This window comes from Terrapene carolina, unplaced genomic scaffold (genome assembly GCF_002925995.2).
Source record: "Terrapene carolina triunguis isolate 2854851 unplaced genomic scaffold, T_m_triunguis-2.0 Scaffold33723, whole genome shotgun sequence".
Taxonomy (NCBI): domain Eukaryota; kingdom Metazoa; phylum Chordata; order Testudines; family Emydidae; genus Terrapene; species Terrapene triunguis.
In genome coordinates, this window is record NW_020698074.1 from 3,543,938 (window position 1) to 3,570,058 (window position 26,121).

Here is a 26,121-nt window from a genome sequence, read left to right on the forward strand (position 1 = left end):
TGCACCCAGCACCCAAACTCCATCCCAGGGCCTGCATCCCAGACCTCCTCCCCCCACCCAAACTCCTTCCCAGAGCCTTAGGCAGGTGGGGGCGGAGTTTGGGGGGGGGGGGGTTTCTGGGCATCACCAGAATTTCTACAAACCTGCCACCCCTGCTTCCCAGCTCTTTTTAACAGCCCAAAACTGCCTTATTTCAGTGTGACTGGTGAGGATGTGACCGTTCGCTTCCCAGCTTATGGCTGCCCCTGCTGTTTAGACAGGCCTGAATATCTATATCCTAACAGATGTAATTAGTATTAATGGGATGACATTAAAAAATAGATCATTTAGGCTGTTTATGAAACTTCCTGATCTATTAGGCTGTGGAATTGTCTCCCTGGGGGAATTCCTATTGCGTTGACATTTAAAATTACACTGGACAATAAAATGCATTAGAGGGGACAATACAACTTCAGCAAGTTGATGGACTACATGACTTACTTGAACTTTTCCTCATCTTTCATTTCAATTATTTAGGAACATCACCAAATTTTCCACTGTGTTAGCAATTTGAATTTTATTCCATTATTTGAATGAAATATTCCTGTTTCATATATACTGTTGTCACACTCATCTAATGCACAGATGTCAGTGGGATTAGTCACATGCTTAAAGTTAAGCACATATTTAACTTCTCTACTAGAGCAGGGCCAGACTGCTCAACACCTTGCAGGACTGAGCCCCTAAATAATGGACTGATTTTAAAAGGTGCTGAAGTACCTGTCCCCACTGGGTGCCTAAATATGCATTTACACATGGGTCCCAGCTTTAGGCACCCTAGTTTGAAAATTTTAGCTACATTTACTTGGTTAAAGTCTCACAGCTAGGAATAGAACCCACGGGTCCTGAGACCCAGTGTCCTACTCCAACCACTAGATGGCTCTTTGGAGTTTTAACACTCACAGATTTCTTTTAGCAGCTTTAGTTAGATTGGGAAAGCCTTTTTAAAGAACATTTAGACCATGAATGAATAACTTGCACATTTGTGTCTCTCTCTTGTTTCTGTTGTGACAGGAAAGACAGTAAGGAAGAGGCCCGAGAGATACAGCAGAGTAAATCAACCAAAGAGGAAATACAACACATTATGTTTTAATTCATCTCCATTATCTATTTTTTAAAGGATCTGAAATTTTAGAGTGATAATTCTTGCTAAAGAAAACAGAACATAACTTCAAGGTGACAGAGTCCTGTTTAGCCAGAAAAACGGAGAATAAACACTGAGGGAAAAATTCTTGAATACTTATTTGGTATCTGATTTTAAATAACATCCGTTTGATTTAGCTGATGACCGGAGTCTTTAACGCTGATTTTGCTAGGGGGGAAAATGGTATTAGCATAGAAGAGATTCTGAATTTCTGGTTTTGGCACATAATTAGCCCTAAATCATTCATGACTTCAAATAATTTCATGTCCTGTTCACACTGATCTTGAGACTTGTATTTGTCTGACAGCTTCTATTATATTTGACCTAAAATCATTTTAGTGTGTGGGGGGAAGAGATTAGTTTATATATTTTCCCGATGATTACAAGCACATTTTGGAAATTCAGAGCACAGGAGAAAAACAACAAGTATGTCAGAAATGTCTGACATTGCAATGCACAGTGAATGCACCATCTACCAAAACCATTGTAGAAACTCACTATACATTTCATGATCAAATAACTTATGAATATGCTGTTGTGATATAGATGTGATAAAGTGCATCTCAAGAGTTGCTCTTTACAGGTGGCAGCTAGAATGCTGGTGCTGTCTGTGCACAAGAAGGGTGAACAATTGTTTGGTATCTGATTTGAAATAGCATCAGATTGATGCACCAGTACAGCCAAAGCTAACCAAGGGTCAGGAAAAGATTCTGGAGCTGGATCCCTTGAATAGGAAATGGCACATAATAGTCTCCTGAGCCTAGACTGTGACTTTACAGTCTGTGCTGACTAAGGTATGGCACACAGCTGCAGCGCTCTAGGAGTAGAGCGGAGAATGAACTGTGATACAGTCAATTCCTTCCTTACTTTCCCCATTTGGTTTGGATGGAACAAGAGCCTCCCGTCTAAATGCAGTAGTAAAGCACCAGGCACAGAAAGCTAACTTGTAGAAAGACACTTATTCAAAAGACTTAGCTGCCTGTCTACCATCCATTGACTCTGTGGAAGCTAGTCCTGGTCTGAACAAGCCAAATAAGCTGAAACATCTTCATGTTTGCCCACAAGAACAGAGCCATCCGGCAGCACAGCGGATGATGCAATGAGCATGTATGTACCGACAAAGCAAAACACAACTGACAATCTGGACAGTATCCCTTTAAAATTGGATTACAGTATGCTTCCAGTTACAGTGTTTCTTCTTTCTAGGTTTCATATTTTCACTTAGACATATCAATGTTGCAGTGTCAGAGGCCTAGATCCTCAAAGGTATTTAGACTCCTAACTCCCAATGAAATCAATGGGAATTAGGTGAAAAAACACCTTTGAGGACGGGGGACCAGAGTCTCAGACTTTAAGGCCAAAAGGGACCATCTTGATCATCTAGTCTGACCTCCTGCACATCACAGGCCACAGAACCTCACCCAGCCACTAATAGACCGATAGATTAATAGACCGATAACCTTTGGCTGAGTTACTGAAGTTCTCAAATCATGATTTAAAGACTTCAAGTTAAAGAGAATCCACTATTTACTATAGTTTAAACCAGCAAGTGATCTGTGCCCCATGCTGCAGAGGATGGTGACCCCCTTTCCCTTCCCCCCGCCCCCTGGGGTCTCTGCCAATCTGACCCAGGGGGAAATTCCTTCCCAACTCCAAATAGGGCGATCAGTTAGACCCTGAAAATGTGGGCAAGACCTACCAACCAGACACCTGGCAAAGAATTCTCTGTAGTAAGTCAGGGCCCCCTCCATCTAGTGTCCCCTCATCAGCCATTGAAAATATTTCCCGCTAGCAGTTGCAGCTCAGCTACATGCATTGTAGATAGTCTCATCATATCATCCCTTCCATAAATGTACCAAGCTCAGTCTTGTGACAAGTCAGGTTTTTTACCCCCACTGCTCCCCTTGGAAGGCCATTCCAGAACTTCCCTCCTCTGATGGTTAGAAACAGTCATCTAATGTCAACCCTTAACTTGTTGATCGTCAGTTTATATCCATTTGTTCTTGTGTCAGCATTGATGCTTAACTTAAATAACTCCTCTCCCTCCCTGGTATTTATCCTTCTGATGTACTGATACAGAACAATTGTATCTCCCCTCAGCCTTCTTTTGGCTAAATAAGCCAAGCTGCTTAAGTCTGGTCTTATAAGGTAGGTTTTCCATTCCTCTGATCATCCTAGTAGCCCTACTCTGCACCTGTTCCACTTTGAATTCATCTTTCTTAAATATGGGAGACCAGAATGCAAACAGAATTCCAGATGACGTCGCACCAATGCCTTGTAGAATGGCAATAACACTCCCCTATCACTACTGGATATATCTCGCCTGATGCATCCTAGGATTGTATTAGCTTTTTTCATAGCTGCATCATATTGGCAGCTCATAGTCATCCTGTGATCTTCCATATCTTTTAAAATAGCCAGGATCTGAGGGGATGTGCAAACCTGAGACTAACTACTGGTGGGGCGGAGAAGACAAGATGTGTTGCTTCTCATTACTAATATCTCTTCAGCAGCTATCCCATATTCTTCCTTCCCTCTTGAGAAGCTTTTCTGTCTGCTTTCTATTTCAGTTATTTACCTCAGCTGTGATCTGGTTTCACTCTAAGGGCACAATCTTGCTCAGGGATATGACTGTGTGGACATGTCAGAGTAGGTCTGATTGTCCCTGGACTTAGTGGAGGGAAGATACAAGAAGCACTTTCCCTCCTTGGTAGAAAGCAGGAAATTCTCTGTCGATGCACCTCTAGGGGTACAAACTTCCCTAAAATGGGTAGACTAGAAGTGGGACCTTAGCACCACCTCTCCAACAAAGTTGGATGGCTGTGCTGGGGGTGGGAGGAATCGTCACAAGAGATTTTGCAGGTTCACACTCCCCTTATGTTTCAAGAGGATGGGGGAAAACTTTGTGTCTCCTGAGCACTTCTTTGTGTTTTGCAGCTCTACATCGCCTCCAACGTAGAACTATGGCCAAATGCCAACATCTAACCTGAGTGTGCATCTTGTAAAGGTACCTAGACAAACCGCACACACAAGCATTGACAGCTGATTTTTCAAGATATGAAACTGGGATGAGTGAACCAGTTAAAGTACAATGAGAACTGCACTAAATCTTCACCCCAAAGTTGAAATCAAAACACACTGCATTTCCTAATGCCAAGTTTTGCACCCTGGCTTCAATTGAGATTGGAAGTAAAAATAACCAAGTAGCGTAAGAAAGGCTGTGCTTCCTGTTCTTCCACAATGGATTCTGGAAATTGGGCACATACACCCCAATCCTTTGTTTTCATGAGATTTCCACCAAAAAGAAGTATGAAGAAGTATGACAGGTTTTAGATATTATTCAAACATTTTCTTGTTCTCGTCATCTAATGCGTGGCATGATTAAACAATATACCTGAGATCAGGGTTGAACACTAAGGCTGGGTTCCTGTAACTAACTTCTGTGATCACATTTACATTCTGTGTATTACCTATTCAACGTTAAAGGGGAGTAAAAATAATAAACAGATAAAGTATATCCCTTAGTCTATTCAAATTACAACTTGCCTTCAGTATCACCTTTTGTTAAATAAGCCATGGCCATGCCCCAGCCCAGACTAGAGAATAATAACTATTTATTTATTTGCAGTGTTATCCAGCTAGTGAACTATAATTGGATGTTTGGACAGCAATTAACCATCTGTGTAGTAACAAGCAAAGGTGTGTTTGGACAGCAAAATGCTATCATGCCTTCAAGGGAGGTTTTTGGGTCAGGGACTGTCTTTTTATAACATGTGCATAGAGCCTACCATAATAAGTCCCAGTTCCTAGATTGGGACTTCTAAGTACTACTGAAACAGAAATAATAAAGAAAAAAAGGAAGGAAGGAAGGAAGGAAGGAAGGAAGGAAATTATATTCAGCAAATCTTGACCCACTGAGATCCCAATTTTCCTTTGAAGTTGGATTGTGATATGTCCCATGTAGCGTAGAAACTGTGAGGACCAGAGGAAAGGGGATAACTATCGTATCTGCCTCATGAACTCTGCTGAAAGCTGAACAGAATCATGCTTCTGTCAATACAGAAGAAATTGGCCTAATATTTGGAGCTTTGGGCACCTCTACTTATATGGTCTCAAATTTACCCTCATTATCATTGTCACACTTCTAGGAAGAAGGACAAATCTTGCTCATTTACCCATTTGAGCGGTCCCATTGACAACAAGCCTACTTCTGTAAGATGAGCAGGACTTCGCCACAGGATAGAGATTCCTTAGTGCAGCAGCCCACCTCCACTGTTGGATATTGGTTTTGGCTGGATAGACATATAACTCTGCACCGCAACACTGAAAATCATGCCAGTCAGGGTTGCCAGGCATGCGGTTTTTGACTGGAATGCCCAGTTGAAAAGGGACCCTGGTGGCTCTGGTTGGCACCGCTGACCAGGCCATCAAAAGTCCAGTCAGCAGCGCAGCAGGGGCCCAGGGCTAACATGCAACTTCTGGAAGTGGCAGCCAGGTCCTGGCAGCCCCTAAATGCATGGGCGGCCAGGAAGGCTCTGCGTGCTGCACCCGCCCCGAGTGCCGGCTCCGCAGCTCCCATTGGCCAGGAACCGTGATGAATGGGAGCTGCAGGGGTGGAGCTTGCAGGCGTGAAGGCAGCGCGCAGAGCCTCCCTGGCTGTTCATTAGCCTAAGGGCTGCAGGGACCTGGTGGCCACTTCCTGAGGGCCGTGGTAAGCACCACCGGAACCCTGCACTCCCCCACACCCCAACTCCCTGCCCTGGTCCTGAGCCCCCTCCCACACCCAAACTCTCTTCCAGAGCCCACATCCCGTCCCCAACACCCAACCCCCCTGCCCAAGCCCTCAGCCCCCTCCTGCACCACAAACCCCTCATCCCAGCCCTACCCAGAGCCCACACCTCCAACCAGAGCCCACACCCCCTCCCGCACTCCAAACCCCTCGGCTCCAGCTGGAGCACCCTCTTACACCCCAAACCCCTCATCCCCGGCCCCACCCAGAGCCCATACCTCCAGCCAGAGCCCTCATCTCCCCCCCCCCAAAATCCCTGAGCCAGACCGGAGCCCTCTCCTGCACCCTGAACCCCTCATTCTCTCCCCAGCCCAGAGCCCACACCCCCAGCCCAGAGCCCTCACCCCGCTCCTGCATCCCAACCCACTGCCCCAGCCCAATGATAGTGAGAGAGGGTGGGAGAGACTGAGCGACAGAGGGAGGGGGATGGAGTGAGTGGATGCTGAGCCTCGGAGAAGGGGCGGGGCAGGGGCGGGGGCCTCGAGGAAGGGGTGGGGCTGGGGTGTTCAATTTTGTGCGATTAGAAAGTTGGCAACCCTAATACCAGTGCTCACGCCAGAAGGAGACTGCAAAGACAGGTGGACTCTATGATGTAGCTGTTATGTTTTAATAACAGCACCACTGTTCAGAGTGACACCAGGAAAGGACATCTGTTAACACAAGTAGTAAAATGCCCTATAGAAACACTGAACTATTGCCATTAAAATGAATTAATGCTATAGAAGAGAGCATTCTATTCACCAACGATGCATTATATCAAAAGTTCAGGTAATCACACTAACTAATCTGCCACTACAGGTATTTTAAAATCCTCTTGAAGGATACTTGGACACAGTAATAAAAGGAATCCTTGGCCCATAGCTACAGTATATTTGGTGACTAGGGAGTGATTGCCAAATCGAATCAGCAGCAAATGACTGCAAGTAGGTGTTTGCAAGTGCAGCATGTGCAACATAACCGAACAGGCTATGTTAATAATATTCGTCTGCTTATATAAAAAAAGCCACCAAAAATCCTGAATTCTTGTTAAGTGTGGTATGCACAGAAATGTAGATTCGGTTTATAAAAATAATAAACCATCTCTATATTCTCTCCATATTCTAGGACAAATATTTTGAATAGGAGGGACATGATATTTTTCAAATTTCTATTTGGTAAAACGTGCGGTTACAATTTAGCCACTAGATGGGAGCATTGCTTATTACACACTTATGCTTGGCATGTTTTCGTCTTTCAGAGTGGCAGTTCCTCCAACCAAGAGTACAGATATATCTCAGTGCTGATGCCTGTGAAACTGGAATGTTTATTACTAGAATGATAAGCTCACATGATTAGAAGCATAATAAAATCCTTCTAATTTTCTATTATTCCTAGTTTAATAGAAAAAATAGAACAAACTGTGCTTCGATCCCAAGAGCAACAAATTCCAGTAACAACGATAACAATGTGGCCTCCACGTAGATCAGTGGAAACCCCTAACAGGGATCCTCTCCCTACTTGTTCTGCTTACTGTCTGCAGTTGTGTTCTTTCCTTTGCATCCTCAGAAAGGCAATTATTCAATAGGTAAAAAATAGGTTTTCCAACCTTCTCGAATAATATTCTATCCAAATGGGAACATTTGACACGCTATTCATGCTGATGATGTTTCTGATAAGTCTGTGTTGCTGATATTATATACTATACTTCCTTTCTCAGTACTGAAGATAAAGTATACATTGCTGAACAGGGGGGCTGCCCCATAAGCAAGGATATTCACAAGTAAAGAACTCTAGTAAAGCAATGAGTGTCTGGCTGAAATCAACCAGAATAAGTTTGACAGGGTGAAGGGAGTGGAAGGATGATCCACTGTAGAGGGTGCTAGCTTAGGACTTGGGAGACCTGGGTTCATGTCTTTTCTCCACCACAGACTTCTTCTGTGAGCTTGGGCAAGTTATTTAGCCCCTGTATGTGTCAGTTCCCCATCTCTAAAATAGGGAAAATACTTCCCTACCTCACAGGGTGTTGTCATGTGCTACATTAAAGATTGCAAGGCACTCAGATATTGCAGTAATGGGAATAATAGAAATAACTAAATTCTGCTTACAATTCACACTCTTCAATCACATTCTCAGCTTCTTACTCAGGAGTAACTCCCTTTGAAATCAGTTGGAATTATCCCTGATTAAAGACCTCCGGATCTGGCTTCTGATGTACAGGTATAGCAGTTTATATAATATGCAATGTGGAGCTTCCAAAGAGTTGGTTCCTACTCAGCTACTGCAAAGTTTCTATTTTGTGAAGAAGGGGAAGATTATGCTAAGTTCCCCAGACGCTCTCCGTGCAAATACCTTATTCTGTAAGGGCTAGTCTACACTGGCAACGCTAAAGCCGGGGCAGCGCTTTAACGTGGCTTGCGTGGTCGCGGCAGAGCGCTAGGAGAGAGTTCTCCCAGAGCTCTAAAATAACCACCTCCACGAGGGGCGTAGCTCCCAACGCGGGTGCACGGTCTACACTGGCGCTTCACAGTGCTGAAACTTGCTGCACTCAGGGGGGTGTTTTTTTACACCCTGAGCAAGAAAGTTGCAGCGCTGTAAATTGCCAGTGTAGACAAGCCCTAAGTGACTTAGAGCAGAGGTGGGCAAACTACAGCCTGTGGGACCCTCCTGCCTGGCCCCTGAGCTCAAGGCCTGGGAGGCTCACCCCCGGCCCCTTCCCTGCTGTTCCCCCTCCCCCGCAGCCTCAGCTTGTCCCACCGCCGGCGCAGTGCTCTGGGCGGCAAGGCTGCGAGCTCCTGGGGCAGCGCAGCTGCAGAGCCACGACCTGACCTGGTGCTCTGTGCTGCGCGGTGGCGTGGTTGGCTCCAGCCGAGCGGCGTCACTGCGTGTCCTAGTGCTCTGGGCGGCACGGCTATAGTGCCGCCAGCCACCGGCACTCCAGGAAGCGTGTTAAGGGGGCAGGGAGTAGGGGGGGTTGGATAGAGGGCAGGGGAGTTCGGGGTGGTGGTCAGGGGGCGGGGCTGTGGATAGGAGGCGGGGCGATCAGAGGGCAGGGAACAGGGGGGTTGAATGGGGGCAGGGGTTCCCAGGGGGCAGTCCGGATTGAGAGCAGGGGTTGGATGGGGCAGTGGGGGGCAGTCAGGGGCAGGGGTTCCGGGGGCGGTCAGGGAACAGGGAGAAGGGGTGGTTGGATGGGGCAGGGGTTCCAGGGGGGCAGTCAGGAATGAGAGGAGAGGTTGGATGGGGCGGCAGGGGGGCAGTCAGGGACAGGGGTTCTGGGGTCTGTCAGGGGACAGGGAACGGAAGGGTTGGATGGGGCAGGAGTCCCGGGGGGGCCATCAGGGGGCGAGAAGCAGGAGGGGTAGGATAGGGGGCAGGGCCGGGCCATGCCTGGCTGTTTGGGGAGGCACAGCCTCCCCTAACCGGCCGTCCATACAATTTCAGAAACCTGATGTGTCCCTCAGGCTGAAAAGTTTGCCCGCCCCTGACTTAGACCCTGCACTTTCAAAGACTTATGCACATGCTTTACACATTGTGAGCTCATTCAGTGGGATTACTGATAGTGCATAAAGTCAAGCATAGGTAAGTTTTTGCAAGATCAGGGTCTTATACTCTATTACGGCAGTTCTCAAACTGTGGGTCGGGCCCCCAAAGTGGATCGTGTCCCCATTGTAATGGGGTCACCAGGGCTGGCGTTAGACTTGCTGTGGCCCAGGGCTGAAGCCTGAACCCCACTGCCTGGGGCCGAAGCCTCAGGCTTTGGCCCCCCGATCCCGGGGCGGTGAGGCTCGGGAGGGCTCAGGCTTTGGTTCCCCCTCCTGGAGTCGTGTAGTAATTTTTGTTGTCAGAAGGGGGTCGTGGTGTAATAAAGTTTGAGAACCCCTGTTCCATTGCATGCAGGTGTGACTATTTCCCTACAGTCTCTCTCTCTCTCTCTCTCAATTTCTCTCCAGCATACCTGGCGTTGCCTGTATAAATATCTCACTTTTCTGTACGTAACCATGTGTCTCAAACTAGCATTTCTTTTTCTAGATCCCCCACTCTGCTAGTAAAGTGCTTTGTTCCACGGCAAGTAACAGATAGAGCTGATTGAACAGTATTTGTCAAAACAAGAGAGTGACACATGTACATCTTTTCTTTGGTTTGAAAATCATTCACAAACTTTTCGTGCTTTCTGCCAGTGAGGTCAGAGCTGTCTGAATGAACAATACTCAGCCTCTGGGTTGCTCTTGCATTGTTTCATTTGACTATTTACAATGTGATTGATCACCTGATACGGGTTCTACTTTCTAAATGGATGTCTGGCACTTTTTAACGGGAGAGTAACAAATAGTTATTCTCCACAGTGCACAAGAAATAGTAGATAATAAAAAGTGAATACAGATTCATGAAGATTTTGGCATTTGCAAATACTTTCATGACCATACAGAGGTCATCTGAATATTCATGATTAATTAATAGCATGGGGCTGCAAACAGTAATGAATTGAACCTGAATCATTTATTTAGTAATATAGCTGCCTTTCTGGTTTTTTTTCATTATTTGACCAAGAGGTTTTTTTTTTGCTGGTAGGTATTTATCTCAAGTGTGTAAACAATATGGCTTTCTAATAAAATAAGCAAGTCCTGACAGACATTCCTTTTAAAAAAGATAATTTTATAAAATACATATTTATGTGTGTAGAATTAATATATGTTCCTGCATCAACTGTGTTATATTATTTATGTTGTTAGTCACCTTTTCGTTTGAAATTATAAAATTATCAGGACAATGTGCTTATTCAATAATTCATTCACATATATCCAATTAAGGGGACATATTTTATTTCAGGGAAATAGAAGACATAATTATTGTCATTCTTAACTTTTGCTGTAGTAGTTACAATAGGATTGTTATTCTTTTGAGTATCAAAACCAGCTATCCTATTGTGTATAAAGGTGAAAACTGCATTTTCTCAGTGGATTTAACTGAGACATATACAGACGAGTAAAAGGTAACAGCAAGTTATGTATCCATTTATAAATGTTAATTAACAGTTATTAAAATCATTCCCATAGCAATAGGCCCAGATCCTCAGCTATATCACAACTCCATTTGGCACACCTGAGGAGGGGGAGAGGAGTAAAGGTGGCTTACGTTCACTTTTATACTTCCCTGATTCCTGGGGCTGCTGGGAACCTGTCTGACTTCTGGCATAATTTAGAGCAGCCTTCGGGCTGCTCTAAATTGTTTCCAGTTGCAATGACACCCAATAGGCTGTTCCACAGCCAGGGCCGGCTCTAGCATTTTTGCCGCCCCAAGCAGCAAAAAAATAAAAAAGCCGCGATCGCGATCAGCGGCAATTTGGTGGCAGGTCCTTCGCTCCGAGAGGGAGCGACGACCCCGCCGCCGAATTGCTGCCGAACGGCCAGACGTGCCACCCCCCTCTTCATTGGCCCCCCCAGGCACCTGCTTGCTACGCTGGTGCCTGGAGCTGGCCCTGTCCACAGCTGTGACCGGTTGGAATGTAGCAGTATTCCAGCCATACCTCTTCTCTAGGATGTCCTTAACGTACACACTACACCAGATGGGGAAGGGGCTAGCACAAGGTCATCTATGCTTGCTGTATCTTACTTAGGATTCCACTACTCCAGAGGAATTCTCAGATAACCAGTTAAACCAGGAAAATCTTATTTCTATATTGGCATAGTGTGATATATGATTATAAACTATGGGCTAAATTTTGAAGTCAATGGAGTTATTCTGCATTTACAGTGATGTAACTCAGAGCAGAGTTCGGCCAAATGAAAGTCAAAAAGATGAAGCTAAATGTAACCATGTTCTCTTGTGAGAAGCTTAAATTATCCAGGATTTTTCTTGTAGAAATTTTGTGAGTTCAGGTATAAGGAACATGATATACTAACATAACAATTAAGTACTGCTAGACACTATTTGGGAAAGAGACAATTTTACCTGAAGATGCCCCAAGAAGTTTTGCCAAATGTTGCAGAGCATTTTTTCCCTGAATTTCTTATACTATAACTTTAGGACAAACTATTGGCTGTCTAGAATGCTCTGCACTGCATCCAGTGTTGAAGGGAAAAGGTGATAGAAATTAGGTCCTTACCATCTGTTTTCTTTGATTCATTTCCCATACTAGACTGATCTTTCTCGTCTGACTGGTTATTATCATCCTTTAATTCACCTGGAAATAAGAAGTGAAACATATTATAAGCATCTTTAATATAGGCTGTAGCTCAGTACTGCCTTTAATCCAATCAAAGTATTTGAGAAAGATTTGTCTTCATGGGAAATAGCACATATAGGAATTAGTTGATATTTCGGATTAGCACACTATTGTGATAAGTCACCAGATAAGATTTACACAACTCTAACAGAAAATTCAAACCTCACAAATAGCTTGTGGATTTCAAATAAATGTTGGTATCTCTTTAAGCAGAAAAAGGAAGTACAAATGTGAATCTACATGCATAACCCCTTTTGGCAATAACAGCTGTGTCTCACAATAAAATGTAGCATTGTCCTTGTTCCAAAATCAAGACCTCTAAAATTTGCACTTTTAAAGGGCAGTAGTTTTGAGAATGGCCATGGGACACTGTTTATACATGACATCCTCCCACAGGCAAATCCCTGTCTAAAGGCGCCATCTTAAAATATCCCAAACTATACAATAAAATTTTATTTGACTTTTAGTTACTAACCACATCTACTTCTAGACCTGTTTTTACTGGATGATGCTTAAGTTTCATAGCGGTAAGTGGCTGGGTCCCCTATGTAGCTCTAGTCCAAGAAAGCAAGGCCTTAGGTGACGTACAGTGAAAATAGCAACTGGACCTCTGAGGTACATTCCTACTTTATGAAGCCTGGGAATGTGCACTGGGACCATCCTCAGTCTTCATTGCCAATTATCAGGTACTTCAATCACAAACTGGAGAGCATGGCAGAACTACCCAGACCAAACTCTTCCTCCTTCTCTTTGAACCAGACTATGTTTGTTGTCAAACTATATTGGAAGTCAATATTTTAAAAGAGTCAGACTTTGTCAGGGCTCGTTCAGCTCCAGTGTCCAAACAGCAGTGACCAGAGATAGGTCTCCCTAGTTGCTCAGTGAGGCAGTGCATGCATGGACAAATGGGGGAAGCAGGACCCTCTACACGAAGGAACAACAGTGGATCAGCATCCCATCAATCCCTCAGCCCACCCAAAGAGCTCCAAAAGGCCAAACCTCAGATAGTCATACCTGGAGTGGCAAAATATTGTTTCCCTTTTCCAACCCAAAGTAGCATTCAAATTTAGGACCATGGGGATGTTCCAGCTGGGAGTATAAATTGGTGATAGTCAGGTATTTCTTTGGTGCAGTTTTGTTTATTTACAAAAAATGTGCAAAGCCCTGTCTCGCTGAATGCAGAAGGAATCAAATAGCATGAAACAGTTTCTTTTCCTCACAGAACTAGGAACACTCTTTTCAGCCTGCACCCCGACCCCTTCTGGGGTCAGACACAGTGCTTCCAGCTGCCGGCTGTCTGAATCTCTGTTTTTTGTCTGTTCTGCGCACACACGCGCACACACACACAACTCAGCAAAAGCTCCTGGATGGGCTCACATACTCCTTTGGTCTTTGGTGGAGGCCTATCCTTGCCCTTATGTTAACTGAAGGTTGTGTTCACTCTTATCAATCTGAATAAGGTTTTAACTCAACCCACAACAAGGTTTCACCCAGTTCATCATAACACCCTCCAACACAGGTTCGCACATCGTCCCAATGAGGCCTAACATGGTGACACCCAAAAACTCATGCCAAACACAAAGAAAAGAAATACTTTAACAAGTTACAAGTCATACAACTATACTTAACTATTTACATATACACAGTGTCCTTCTGTCAGGACAGTTTTAAATCACGTACATAAAAGAATTTTATTCCCACCCAAATCTCTTTGGGGCTTTTCTCTGTATTTCCTATTAGTGTCTAACAACCCCTGCCCATTCTGCTTTAAAATGGGGAATTCATCCCTGTGACAACTTTTTCAGTTTCAATTTCCAAAGCTATATTCTCAGATTCGGGAGGCAGCCTACCTGAAATTCTGCCCTTCAAACCACAAGCACTAGCATCTGTGTCCAATATGAAAAGGGTTTTGAAACATGGATAGACCAAGACAGAAGCAGCCCCCAGAGCTGTTTCCTACTCTGAAATGCTAAATCACACCCTGCTGACCAAGTTTCTCTTTCTTACTATTTACTGCTTGTCAGAAACATTCAGCACACAAACAAGGATCAGTTCTTGCTTCAGACCTGCAAGAGATTTGGCAGCTAAGATTCCCCCCAAGACCCTGCATCTGCAAACAGGTTTCAATCACTTTCCATCTTTCCCTTGCTGGAAAGCCACCTCAGCATGTAGTGGTTATAATACTTTCTACCCTGGGGGTAGGGCAATTCATTCATTGCAATCGTAAGAACAAGAGAACATAAGAATGGCCATACTGGGTCAGATCAATGGTCCATCTAGCCCAGTAACCTGTCTTCTGACAGTGGCCAATATCAGATGCTTCAAAGGGAATGAACAGAACAGGGAAATTATCAAGTGATCCATCCCCAGTTGTTCAGTCCCAGTATCTGGCAGTAAGACACTTAGGGACACTCCAAGCATAGGGTTGTGTCCCTGGTCATCTTGGCTAATAGCCATTGATGTACTTATCTAATTCTTTTTTGAACCCACTTATAGTTTTGACCTTCACAATATCCCCTGGCAATGAGTTCCACAGGTTGACTGTGCATTGTGTGAAGAAATACTTCCTTTTGTTGATTTTAAACTTGCTGCCTCATAATTTCATTAGATAACCCCTGGTTCTTGTGTTATGTGAAGGTGTAGATAACACTTTCCTATTCACTTTTACCCCACCATTCATGATTTAATGGATCTCTATCCCATCCCCCCTTAGTCATCTCTTTTGCAAGCTGAATAGTCCCGGCCTTTTCAATCTCTCCTCATAAGGAAGCTGTTCCGTATTCCAATCATATTTATTGCCCTTCTCCGTACCTTTTCCATTTCTAATATATCTTTTTTGAGATGGTGCCACCAAAAAACTGCACACAGTATTCAAGGTGTGGGCGTACCATGAACACTAATTACCTACAAACCATTTGTCTCACCTAGGCCATATCTTTAAAGGGAATTTACATGGACTGAATTTGCAAGACACCTTTCCAGGTATGTATTACACAGTTACTAGCCATAAATGAAATCCAAGCCAATTAATAACTCATCCACTATTTCAGCCACCCAGACTTCTTGCTCAAATGCCAGAGTTCTAATCTTCAAACTCAATTTTCAGCTGGGTGCCCTTGCCCCAGCCACTGTCTCCATTTGAGACCAGTTAGGCAGTTCAGTTTTGGATCCCCTATTGCCTAGACTTGTGTCTGGTTTAATAACTGGTGTGTTTGAGACCAAGTGAATTATTCCTGTACACATCACAGCTCCTATTACTCCTTCAATAGCCAGACCCCCACTATTGTTGTTTAACTGCCCAGATCTAAACAAAAACGGTGGGGCCGATCCATGTATTGCCAAATTTTGCCCATTCAGGTTGGACATTCCTCCATTTTCTGAACTGGGAGAGAGGCTTTCACTAGATGCTTGCAACAATCTGTCTTGGCCTGCCTTAAATTTATTACAATCCTCCTTTTTGTGGCTAGTTTCTTCACAGTACCAGCACTTGACTGTTTTCTTTAATTTTTGCATTATTGCCAGTTTCCCTTTTTTTACAAAGAGAATTTATCATTTGTTCTAATCATTCAATAAGGTCATGAACCAGATTAGGATCCCCTCTTCCATCAGACATATTAGACACAGATCTCTACTTACAGGCCTCACAGAGATCAGCTTCCATCCTCCTCAATTAGTGGTTGCTTCCTCTTCTGGTGCACTGCTGCAAGGAAAGATTCAAGTTCTGTGGCAAATTCCACAGACTATTGAGTGTCTTTGGCCTCTTTTTGCTGCTTTTGATCTGCAAGTCCAAGCCCAGCTGAGCATCTACAAACTGGTCAATTGCCAATTTATCCTGGGTATGCCAGGAACACGAGCGTCCACAGGTCCTCTGCCAGTTCAGGTGAGGTTTCTTCTTTCTCTTTCCTTCTAACTCTTAGCTGTCCCCGTGCCAGCTCAGATTGATGGCTAGCTCTAAACTGCATGTCAAAGGCTTGTGCAGGTCTGGATAATTCGATCTGTTTTCTGAGATAGGTTGTGCAGTACCCTAAGAGCTGGGCCACTCAAGCTGGCTACAAGAATCTACCTTTCTGTCCAGCCATTCATTTGAGCTATAATGTTGAATTGAGCCAAAATAAGCCTCCCAAGGAGTTTTCCACTCAGAAATAGTGGGCTTTTGCATTATTTGAGCTGGGACAGCCCAACCTTTCCCCTCTGGGCCTCTGTGGGTTACAAATAGGGTAGGAAATGATGATAGATATCTCACCCAAGCTCTGACTGTCTCAATTCCTCATCCAGGCAGCTGCCTTCCACTGTGGTCAGTGACCCTTTGATTTCCTTCTGGAACTGAATTTTCAGCTTCTCGAATCCTTGCTGCAATTCATCTCAGTTAGCAGTTTCAAACCCACCAAAACCTGTTAGTCTCCTCTAATTCATGGAAAAACTTCTGGTCTATGGCAGTCCGACTGTTGCCCACCTCACCAATCTATTTTACCATGCCAGTCTGGGTGTGTTGCAGTTGGGCTTCCCAATCTGTCCAGGCACTTTGTAGTTGCTGTTCCAACAAGGATCTTATCTCAGAATGCAACTTCTCACTGGGCATTTTCTGGGAAACCTCCAAGTCCTGATTTATAACTTGTTTTAAGTCTTCTCTTAACTCCTGTTGCAAAGTCTCCAGCTCTTGTTCTTTAGGTCTTGTTTTAATTCCTGCTGTCTGTTTTTGCTTTTGGCAAGTATCTCCATTATTTGTTTCATCTTGGTTCACCAGGTACACCAGGCTCACAATCTCTCTTCTTGGAAACTGGATCCCACCAGTGTTGCCCCTTTCCAATCTGAGTAACTAGTCAAAGCTTGAGGCCCTGGGGATGTCCCACATGGGAGTAGAAACTGGTGATAGTCAAATATTTCTTTGATGCAGATCTGTTTATAATTTAAAGAATCTGCAAAGTCCTGCATCTCTGAACACAGAAGGAATCAAATAGCAGGAAACAGCTTCTTTTGCTCACAGCGCTAAGAACACTCCTTTCAGCCTGCACCACTAACCCAAATACTTCTCAAATTTCTTCCAGAGCCAGAGTCAAAGTGCTTTCAGCTGCTCCCACCAGCTGTGTCTCAAGTATTTTGTCTGTTCTGCCGCCTCCCTCCAACACGGGCCCCTACCAAAACCATTATTCAGCAAAAGATCCTGGGTGGATTCACATACTCCTTTGGTCTTAGGTGGGAACCTATCCTTACAGTTATGTTAACTGAAGGGTCAGTTCACACCTATCAATCAGAGTAGGGTTTTACCTGAACCAATAACAAGGTTTCACCCTGCTGACAACACCACTTATGGAAAAGTGGGACTTTCTCTGGCCATCTGTTAGTCCTAGATTAGATGGCCTCAGGCTGCAGGCTCTTTACAATGATGAAAGCATCACATCATACAATCTCTTGGGGCTCCAGGCATGGGCTTGCTGTGCCAGCCCTGCATCCCAAGTACCCTCCATCATCAGGACTCCAATGGAACGAGCTATGATTTAGAGCTGTCCTCCCATGAGGGAACCTCTATGGGAGAGAAGACGAGCAAACACTAGCTATCCTCCCGCAGGAGGTGAATCCTGGGCACTGCAGAATACTCTGCTGGTGCAAGAAGTGAACTGAGCCCAGCCTCGGTTAAAAGTGGGTTTAAAAACAAAAACAAGCAAACAAAACCTCCCACAGGAGCCCAGTCAAAGCAGGATTAACCACAGATCCTTATTACAAGAGTAATACAATGACAGCAAAGCAGAACTTCACTAAATCACATTAATGACTGGGGAACCCATTGCAGATGATCAAATTTAGCAAATTATTCAGATGCATCAGTGGAAGAAAGAAAATACAAATATTCCCAGCTTCCACAATCAACACTCAGTCTGGCACTAATTCCAGTCCAAAAGACGCTCATTTTTTTTTTTCATTTAAATCACAAGCACCTTTCTCTGTGCTGATGAAGAGTAGGTTAAAAAATATATATATTCTTGAAGTGTGAAATGGAGACTCATATTCTATGGCTATATCAAGCTGTGATCCTCATTCCAAGCATTATATGTGTATACATACACACACAGCCTGATCCAAAAGCCAGGGCCATCCCTAGCCATTTTGGTGCCCTACGCAGCCCCCCCACGGGGAGGCTGTGTGGGGCCCCAGGCCTCCATGGGGGTGGGAGTGCCAGGGGGGAAACTGCCCCCCAGCACAAGCCGGCAAAGCAGGTTGGAGCCAGTCTCTCCACTTCCTGCCGCCCAGTGATTGCAGGGCAGCCAGGCCAACCCTGCACCCAAGGGGCGGCGGGAAGTGGAGTGACCTAGCCCCAGCCCACTCCACCCTGCTCCCCTGGCTCCCAGCCTTGGGGGGGGCAGAGGGAAACCACCCCCCAGCACTCACTGGAGGCGTGGCTGGGAGCTGGCGGAACGGAGCACGCTGGGGCTGGGTCGCTCCACATACCGCCACCGGTGAGTGCAGGGTGCCCGACCCCTGCTGCAGTCCACAGGGGAGTGGGGGCGGGGTTGGGGCGGAGCAGGGGTGGGAAGAGGTGGGGCTGGGAGCCATGAGGAAGAGGTGGAGCAGGGGCTGGAGCTGCACTCAGCTGCGTACTTTGCGTATGGGTAAGGACGGCCCTGCCAAAAGCCCACTGAAATCAACAAAAAGACACATATACCCCCACTGATTTCAATGGGCTTTAGATCAGGCTCACAGGGCTCAACTGTGTCTTACTGGAGCCAGTGTGGAAGAGCCAAAGTGAGTGCTAGGGTTGCAATTGTGGACAGTAGCATAATGCGGGAGCAGGGCAGGCCACTTTAGTGTCTAGCTCCTCTTTGCCAAACCATTTAAAGGCCAATCACAATCTGGTCCACAGTGGGTGCAGTTAAAATCTTGATACACTGTGTAGATTTACTGTAGCGCAATATTAATTGTATTTAGAATGGCAGATCCCACAAATACCATGTGTGACAGGGTGAGTACCCCACACAGGCTCTGGATGGGTTAATATGGCTGGAGAGGACAATTAACATTCCAGGCTTGGCTGCCTTGGGGGAAGGGCCGGGCTTAACTGTGGATGAAGCCCAGCTGGGGAGAGGACTATAATCAGAGGAAGTTGAGAGCAGGAGGTGGCTGCAAGGAGGAGAGGAAGGAACTCTGAAATCCCTCTCTTTGGGACTAGAGAGGTTGTGAGGAGAAAGCCCAGAGGGAGAGTAAACCTGGGGATCCTAGCCTGAGTAGAGAAAGCTGGCAAGCCAGAGGAGGTGTGGCACAGGCTCTGGAGGTGCACACTGAAAGCAGGGCAGGATTTGGACGTCCAGGGGGAGAACCCGGGGGTGTGTTCAGTTAAGGAACAAAGCAGGGGAACTGGAGGTGTATAAAGAAAGGACAGGTCAAGCCTGAGACGTTAGTATTTTCAGTTTGGGATTTTGTTGGGGGATTCTCGGGGAGAGCTCTGGGACACCTGCCCCTGAAATAAGGGTGAGCCTAGGGAGGTTGTGGGGAGAACATCTGAGAAAGGCCATGGTAGGAAGAAGCCCAGGGAAGCAGCAGCAAGCAGTTGGACTGAGCAGACCTTGGCTGCTAGTTATATGGTCCCTGGCCTGGCACCTGGTGTACTGAGAAGCCCCAGGTTCCCCTACCAGCCACTGATAGAGTGGTGTGAGATCGGAAAAGGGGACAAGGATGTCAAAGAGCCCTGAGAACCACATGGCCCAGAGTTGGGACTGAAGATCTGATACAAGGTCTTGGACATTGGTTTGTTGGACTTCTTGTAAGCCTAAAAGGGCTAGACTTAAATGATGACATGGCCGGAAGGTCAACTCACAGGAAGAAGTAGACCACTGGATGACCAAAACAGCCATTGGCAGTGGGTGCCAGAGAGGCTATGACACACATGGACATTAGGAGGCACCCCAACAGTGAGGCCAGCCTTCTATCATAGAATATCAGGGTTGGAAGGGACCTCAGGAGGTCATCTTGTCCACCCCCCTGCTCAAAGCAGGACCAATCCCCAGATAGATTTTTGCCCCAGATCCCTAAATGGCCCCCTCAAGGATTGAACTCACAACCCTGGGTTTAGCAGTCCAATGCTCAAACCACTGAGCTATCCCTCCCCCCTATATCATGACACAATTAACTACTATGTTAAATATCAAGAAGATTTTAACAGTATCTACTGTATACTGTACTAATGAATAGGCGGGCATTACTTGTTTGGGAAATGTAGAGAGAGAATCTGAAAAATCATCTGTCTCCAGTACTTCTGAAAATCATGTTCCCCATCACCATTGCTTTCAGAAACTCCCAATAATATGAGGGCTCTTCTTGTAAGATGTTGCATGCCCTCACAACTGCTCAGTGACTGAAGGATCACACCCATAATTCTTTATTTGAGGTTTCTCCCCCCGCCCGCCCCAACCCCAGTATCACTTTTGATTTCTAGTTCATTGCATCCTTGAATATTAAACCCTTTAATCTTTATCTCTTGCCTCCTTAAGGCCTCAGCTCAACAAAGCATTTAAGCATGTGCTTAAGTCCATCCCTATTCAGCAAAGCACTAAAACGTATGCTTACGTCACATTAAAGTCAATAGGATCTAAGCTCATGCCTAAAGTTGAGCACTTTGATTAAGAGGGATGGGCGGCTGAATCAAGGCATCAGAGATTAAACTTTCCAAGTTTTATAAATAATGGCCATGGGGACTTGGGGGGAGGGGGAGGGGGAGAAGGAGAGAGAGAGAAAGACAGGGTCTGCCTATGTGGAGCTCAATGAAGGGCTGGGACCCTCTCATTGCAAGACTGGGACCTGTCATCAAAGAAGAATGCCCAGGTTCCAATGGATATGTGCACCACCCTTGCAAAATTGACATTAAAATTTACCAGTCAAAACACAAATGTCTACTCACATGCCCTTTATCATGATGATTGATAATGAGAAACTAATGATACTTTACTTGCCCACTAAAAATAAAAATGACTTGCCCCAACTGTGTGTACACAAGGATGATGAATGCCCAAATTAATATTCTTTCATCGTGCGCTCCCTTCGTGAGAAGCCACCAAGGGTCTGACTGACACAGATTTCAAACTAATGTGAGGAGACAATTTTTGAACTTTCGCTGAATATAATTTATTATGAAAAGGGGAAGTTATGAATATTATAATAGCTGGCCTACCATATCACTGCAGAATGGTAACGATAATTATCTTCTTGAAAGGAATTACCAAACAATCAAGATAATCAGGAGAATACTTTACAAGAAAATATTACCATATAGGCATAGCATAAAGGAAGCAGTATTGAACCCAAGGAGATGGATGTTATGTTTCATGAGTCCGAAAGGCCCTACAGTAATTATAACTCAAAAGTCTTTTCCAATAAATTAGAGCACAATTTCTTTTCTTGAGCAAGATACTAATTTTCAGAAATCATCCTTTTAAAGCATTTTTTGACACTTACAGAATGACCCAATGGGGGAGAGAGCAGCAAAAGGCAGTTACCAAAGCAATAAAGTGCATGTCACCCCCATATCATTTGAGAAGTATGTAAAACAGAAGGCTTCAGTAAAGTGTCTTTATCTGGTGCAGTTTAATGGGATTTCACATGTCCTTTCTGTGCTCATTCCCATGCATTCAAATAATGTTGGGGGCTTTCAACCACAACATAGGAAAAATCCTATGCATTGTAGAAAGCTCCAACTCTACTCCCAATATTTCTCCCAAGGATAACAGCTACATATGTAAAAGGAATATCTAGTTTAGTTGTAGGTGGAGTGGGTTGCCAAGTGAGATGCACACACCCTGTGCATGTGGTATGCTCTATGCTAATCAACAGCTCCTGATCTCAATAAGGGGAGGGCAGGGGGGAGGGATAAAAGGGGAGAACATCACTAGCTATCCATTGAAGTCGTATTTGTGCTCTGTCCTGGAAGTTGAGATCTGCTGAGCTACCTGAAGGTTTGTAATTCTCAGGCTGGGCTTTCTCAGTGGAAGGCCCTTAGCTAGAGTTTGTTTACTCACTCTGGCCTGAGTTTTGATTCCTTTTCAAGGCACACTGCAAGCCTATCTATTCACTCAGAGCATGTCGACACTGCAGCTGGGAACGCGCATCCTGGCTTGGGCAGACAGACACACGCTAGCTCTGCTTGAGCAAGCATGCTAAAAATAGCAGTGTGGACATTGCAGCACAGGCAGTAGTATTGGCCACCTGTGTTCAGACCCAGGCCCGCTCCCAGCTGCAGTGTAAACATATCCTTGGGCTTTTCCTGAGAGGGTTATTGAGAGTGGTTCGGGAGTAGTTAGCTAGGCGACATTGACTCAGTTGGTGAGTGGTGGTACATGGCTTTATTGTCGTTTTCTCTATTTCTGCCTTGTTAACAGGCATATGTTTATAAAATGAGAAGGTAATATGCTTAGAACACTTTTAAGATCTCCACTAGTTTCACACACAATATTTTAGGTTATATCAATTCAGGGATTTGTTTGTCCCTTAGTTCAAACTAACTTGCTGAATATATTCTCTCATATTCATGCTCAAGCCCTGTCCCTCTGCAATTCTTGCTCTGGAAAATCTCCCTTTAAGAGAAATAGCATGGCTATAGCAGAGGCAACTGAGGATAGCCTTATGATGTAGCTAATAATGTAGCTAATAATTAAAAAAAAAATACAAAACAATGGGATGTAATTTTCAGAAAAACTTTCTCATCTTGGGGGAGATGTGGGAGAGATGGTCAAAAAAAATTTTTTTAACAAGGTCTATAGCTGGTTTAAAAAAATGGGATGAAACATGTCCCCAAAAAGTACTATTTTTAAAAACACAATTCAATATTTCTACCAAAAAATGTTGCCAAAAGATTGAATTTCTGAGAATTTTGACTAGCTGCGGCTATTATCATGATATGTTCCTTTTCTTTTCCCTACTCTTTCTATATCTGTCTTTCAAGGCTGTAAGTTCTGGACCATGCCTTCCTGCTTGTACAGCACCTAGCACTGATTCAATGAGGGGATACAGCAAACAGGGCCTGTATTTCTCATAAAGAACAGCATAACAAAGGAAACAAGTCATATGTAAATTTAAAGGTCAAAAACTAAAGGGCCAGATCCTTTGCTTCTCCTGAAGTCCATCTGCATCACTGGAGCAGTGGAAAGGGACCTTAAACCACCCCTGCAGCAGTTCATGAGCTATCTTTGATTCCCTCTTCCTCAGTACAATAAGCATGCACTCGGTGAAGCTGAGGATTTCTCCAGACCATCTGTTTCAGCTTCCAGAGTGCACTGTGTACCTGATAGTTGCATTTTGATGCGGAGGCAAACCTCACCTTTACAGCCAAAGGTGCAGCTAGAGTAGGGGTTCTCAACCTTTTTATTTCTGAGGCCCCCCAACATGTTATATAAACTCCACAGCCCACTTGTGCCACAACAACTAGTTTTCTGCATATAAAAGCCAGGGCCAGTGCATTAGGGGGTAGCAAGCAAGACAATTGTCTGGGGCCCCATGCCACAGGGGCCCCCACAAAGCTAAGTTGCTCAGGCTTTGGCTTCAGCCCTGGGTGGTGGGGCTCTGGACCCCGGGCTTCAGCTCCAGGGGGTGGGGCTTCGGCTTTCTGCCCTGGGCCCCAGAGAGTCTAACACTGGCCCTGCTTGGTGGACCCCCTGAAACCTGCCCGTGGCATCCTAGAGGGCCTCGGACCCCTGGTTGAGAACCACTGAGCTAGAGCATACAAGGGATTGGGTAATTTTTGATGCAGGACTTGTAGAGTCCAGCTCCAAGGAGTTCCAAGAAAACTTCCCCCTGTGAAGGAAGCAATCTAGGGCAATGGAGGCTACGCCAACTGTTAAACGAGAGTAGTCTGCATGGAACTGCTCCAGGACCCTTTTCCTTCCTTCACACATCTCCCCAATATCTTGCTGAGATATTTGGGCTTGGGACTGGATTCACCCTTTAATGAAACAATGAAAGGACTTACCATTTTGGACATGCTGTTTCTCCTCTCCTGTTGCTTGGTGAGACTCACTGCCCTTGTCTGCTCTAGACTGTTTTTTCCCTTGAGAGGCTTCGAGTTTGTTCACACCACTTTGCTGAGTCCCATTTACATGACCTTTGCTAGATTCTGTGCTCTTACTTTCCCCAGGATTTGGTTCTTTGCTGTTTTCTGACTTGGATGTCGTGGTATCCTCGGCTGGACTTTTGTCTTCATTTTCTTCTGTTTTCTTTTCCTCTGTTCCCTGATGAGCATTTTCCTCAGCTTCTTTCTTAGCTTTTTCTTCTGCATCCTCAGCAAAGGGAGAACCAAAATGAAGGGGGAAAAAATCAAGACCATTAGCAGATTTGCCAGAGTGATACCGTACACACTTTTAATCCAATTTCAGCCATGTCCTCTCAAATGATCTTAACTTAGATAAATGTGGAAATTAACATGACAAAAAAAAAGACAGACACAAAAACAAAACATTTAGGGTGAGACCTGCAAGGCGCTCAGCATTGGCCTAGCTGTATTCCCATTAAAGTCAATATTTGTTGTCACTTTTGAAAACCCCACCACTAATGCAATTGTACATATGGACCCCAAATATTTTATAACTATGTATTTTAAAAAGCAAATTAAGGGAAGAACAGTTCAGCCATCCATGTAAAGGGAAGAGGATTTCAGTCTCTCTCTGCTGGCTTCTTACACTCTTCTTTTCCTCTCACTCTTCCCCAAGTTTTCCTTCCTTTCCTTTTGGTCTAATGCTCTGGCTACTAATATTTTACATGTATACAGTGCCCTTCCATCCTGAATGATCCTAAATTGCTTCACAAAAATGCAATGATATACAGACTACACATGCACCACAGATGTGCAGCCACCTCTGGGGTGGAATTTGCCTAGGAACACCACAAACTAGTTTAGGTCAGAAAGAGAACAGTGAATCTAAGCGGAAGTGAAAGGCAGATAGGATAAAGGGGCTGAATTTCTCTCCCATAAATCTGCCATTGGGGGCATGTCACACAAGAAACGTGGCCATGTAATTCAGCTGGCCTCTTCCTACCTCAGCTTCCCACTAAGTCAGCCATCTCCACTATTGGTCTTTTTCTTTCCCAGGGACAGGATGCCTATCAGCAGAATTGTGTACCTTTAGGCCTGAGTACCTCTATCATTGGGCCACCTGTTTTGGCCATAGGGACTTGTTTATGAGTTTTAAAACAATGGAAGTACAGGAAGGGCAGTTAAGCATGGAAACAATCAGCCCTGAGCAATAATAGCATTTCAGATTACGCATGTAAAAGAAAGTTAATAAAGAGCAGTAACTTCCTCTTTTAAAAGTAGTCTGTGTTCATGTCCAGCAAACTGAACCTTGGGTTCTGCTGTGACAGCAAATACTTAGAACCAGTGATATCATTTTCCTGTCTCTTAGGCAGTTCTCAAACTACGCTAATTCTGACTAGTACCACAAAAATACAGAACTCTGGCTCCTTTGGACTGCTGAACAACGCCTACAAAGTGCTAAGCACCTTCAATTTAAATCCAATTGCAGTCAATGGGAGTTGAAGAGTCTCTACATCTATGCAGAAGGTGCTCTGTATCTTGCAGGATCAGACCCTAAGCAAGGGAGTACGAATTACAAAGTGTTTATTAAACATCTTCGCACATGTAACAAAAATTCTTTTGACAACTGAATCAGAGCAATTTTCTCCAGAAAATCTACCAAAAAGAGGAACAAAACAGAAGGGGAAAAAATGTCATTTTTATAAGAAGCATCAATCTGTATTTCCTTGCCAGCAGCTGACAAAAGTTAATTAATTTTTAAATTAATAAATTATGGATCACATGAAAATATAATTAAATTAGATATGAGCCTCCCACACTTTATTAATCATTTCTGCAATAATCTAGTTTCCATAGATGGCTCAGTGTGCACACTGATATTATGCCTTAGGAGGTATGATACAGTGAAGGCTTCCCAGATACCTCCCCTCGTTTTGGAC

At 44.7% G+C, this 26,121-nt stretch overlaps 1 protein-coding gene across 3 annotated transcripts in view; it reads right to left on the bottom strand.

Annotated features, from left to right (window-relative positions):
* Nucleotides 1-26,121, bottom strand: part of LOC113405011 (calcium/calmodulin-dependent 3',5'-cyclic nucleotide phosphodiesterase 1C-like) — a 423,587-nt gene that overhangs the window by 23,031 nt on the left and 374,435 nt on the right. For 2 of the 3 annotated variants that reach the window (XM_026663542.1, XM_026663543.1), the window contains exons 16-17: nt 24,122-24,421; nt 12,055-12,132 (exon numbers count right to left, since the gene is read on the bottom strand). In XM_026663542.1, the coding sequence (XP_026519327.1) occupies nt 12,055-12,132; nt 24,122-24,421 (378 nt within the window). The remainder of the gene's footprint in view (nt 1-12,054; nt 12,133-24,121; nt 24,422-26,121) is intronic. The other variant, XM_026663544.1, reaches the window with a different exon arrangement.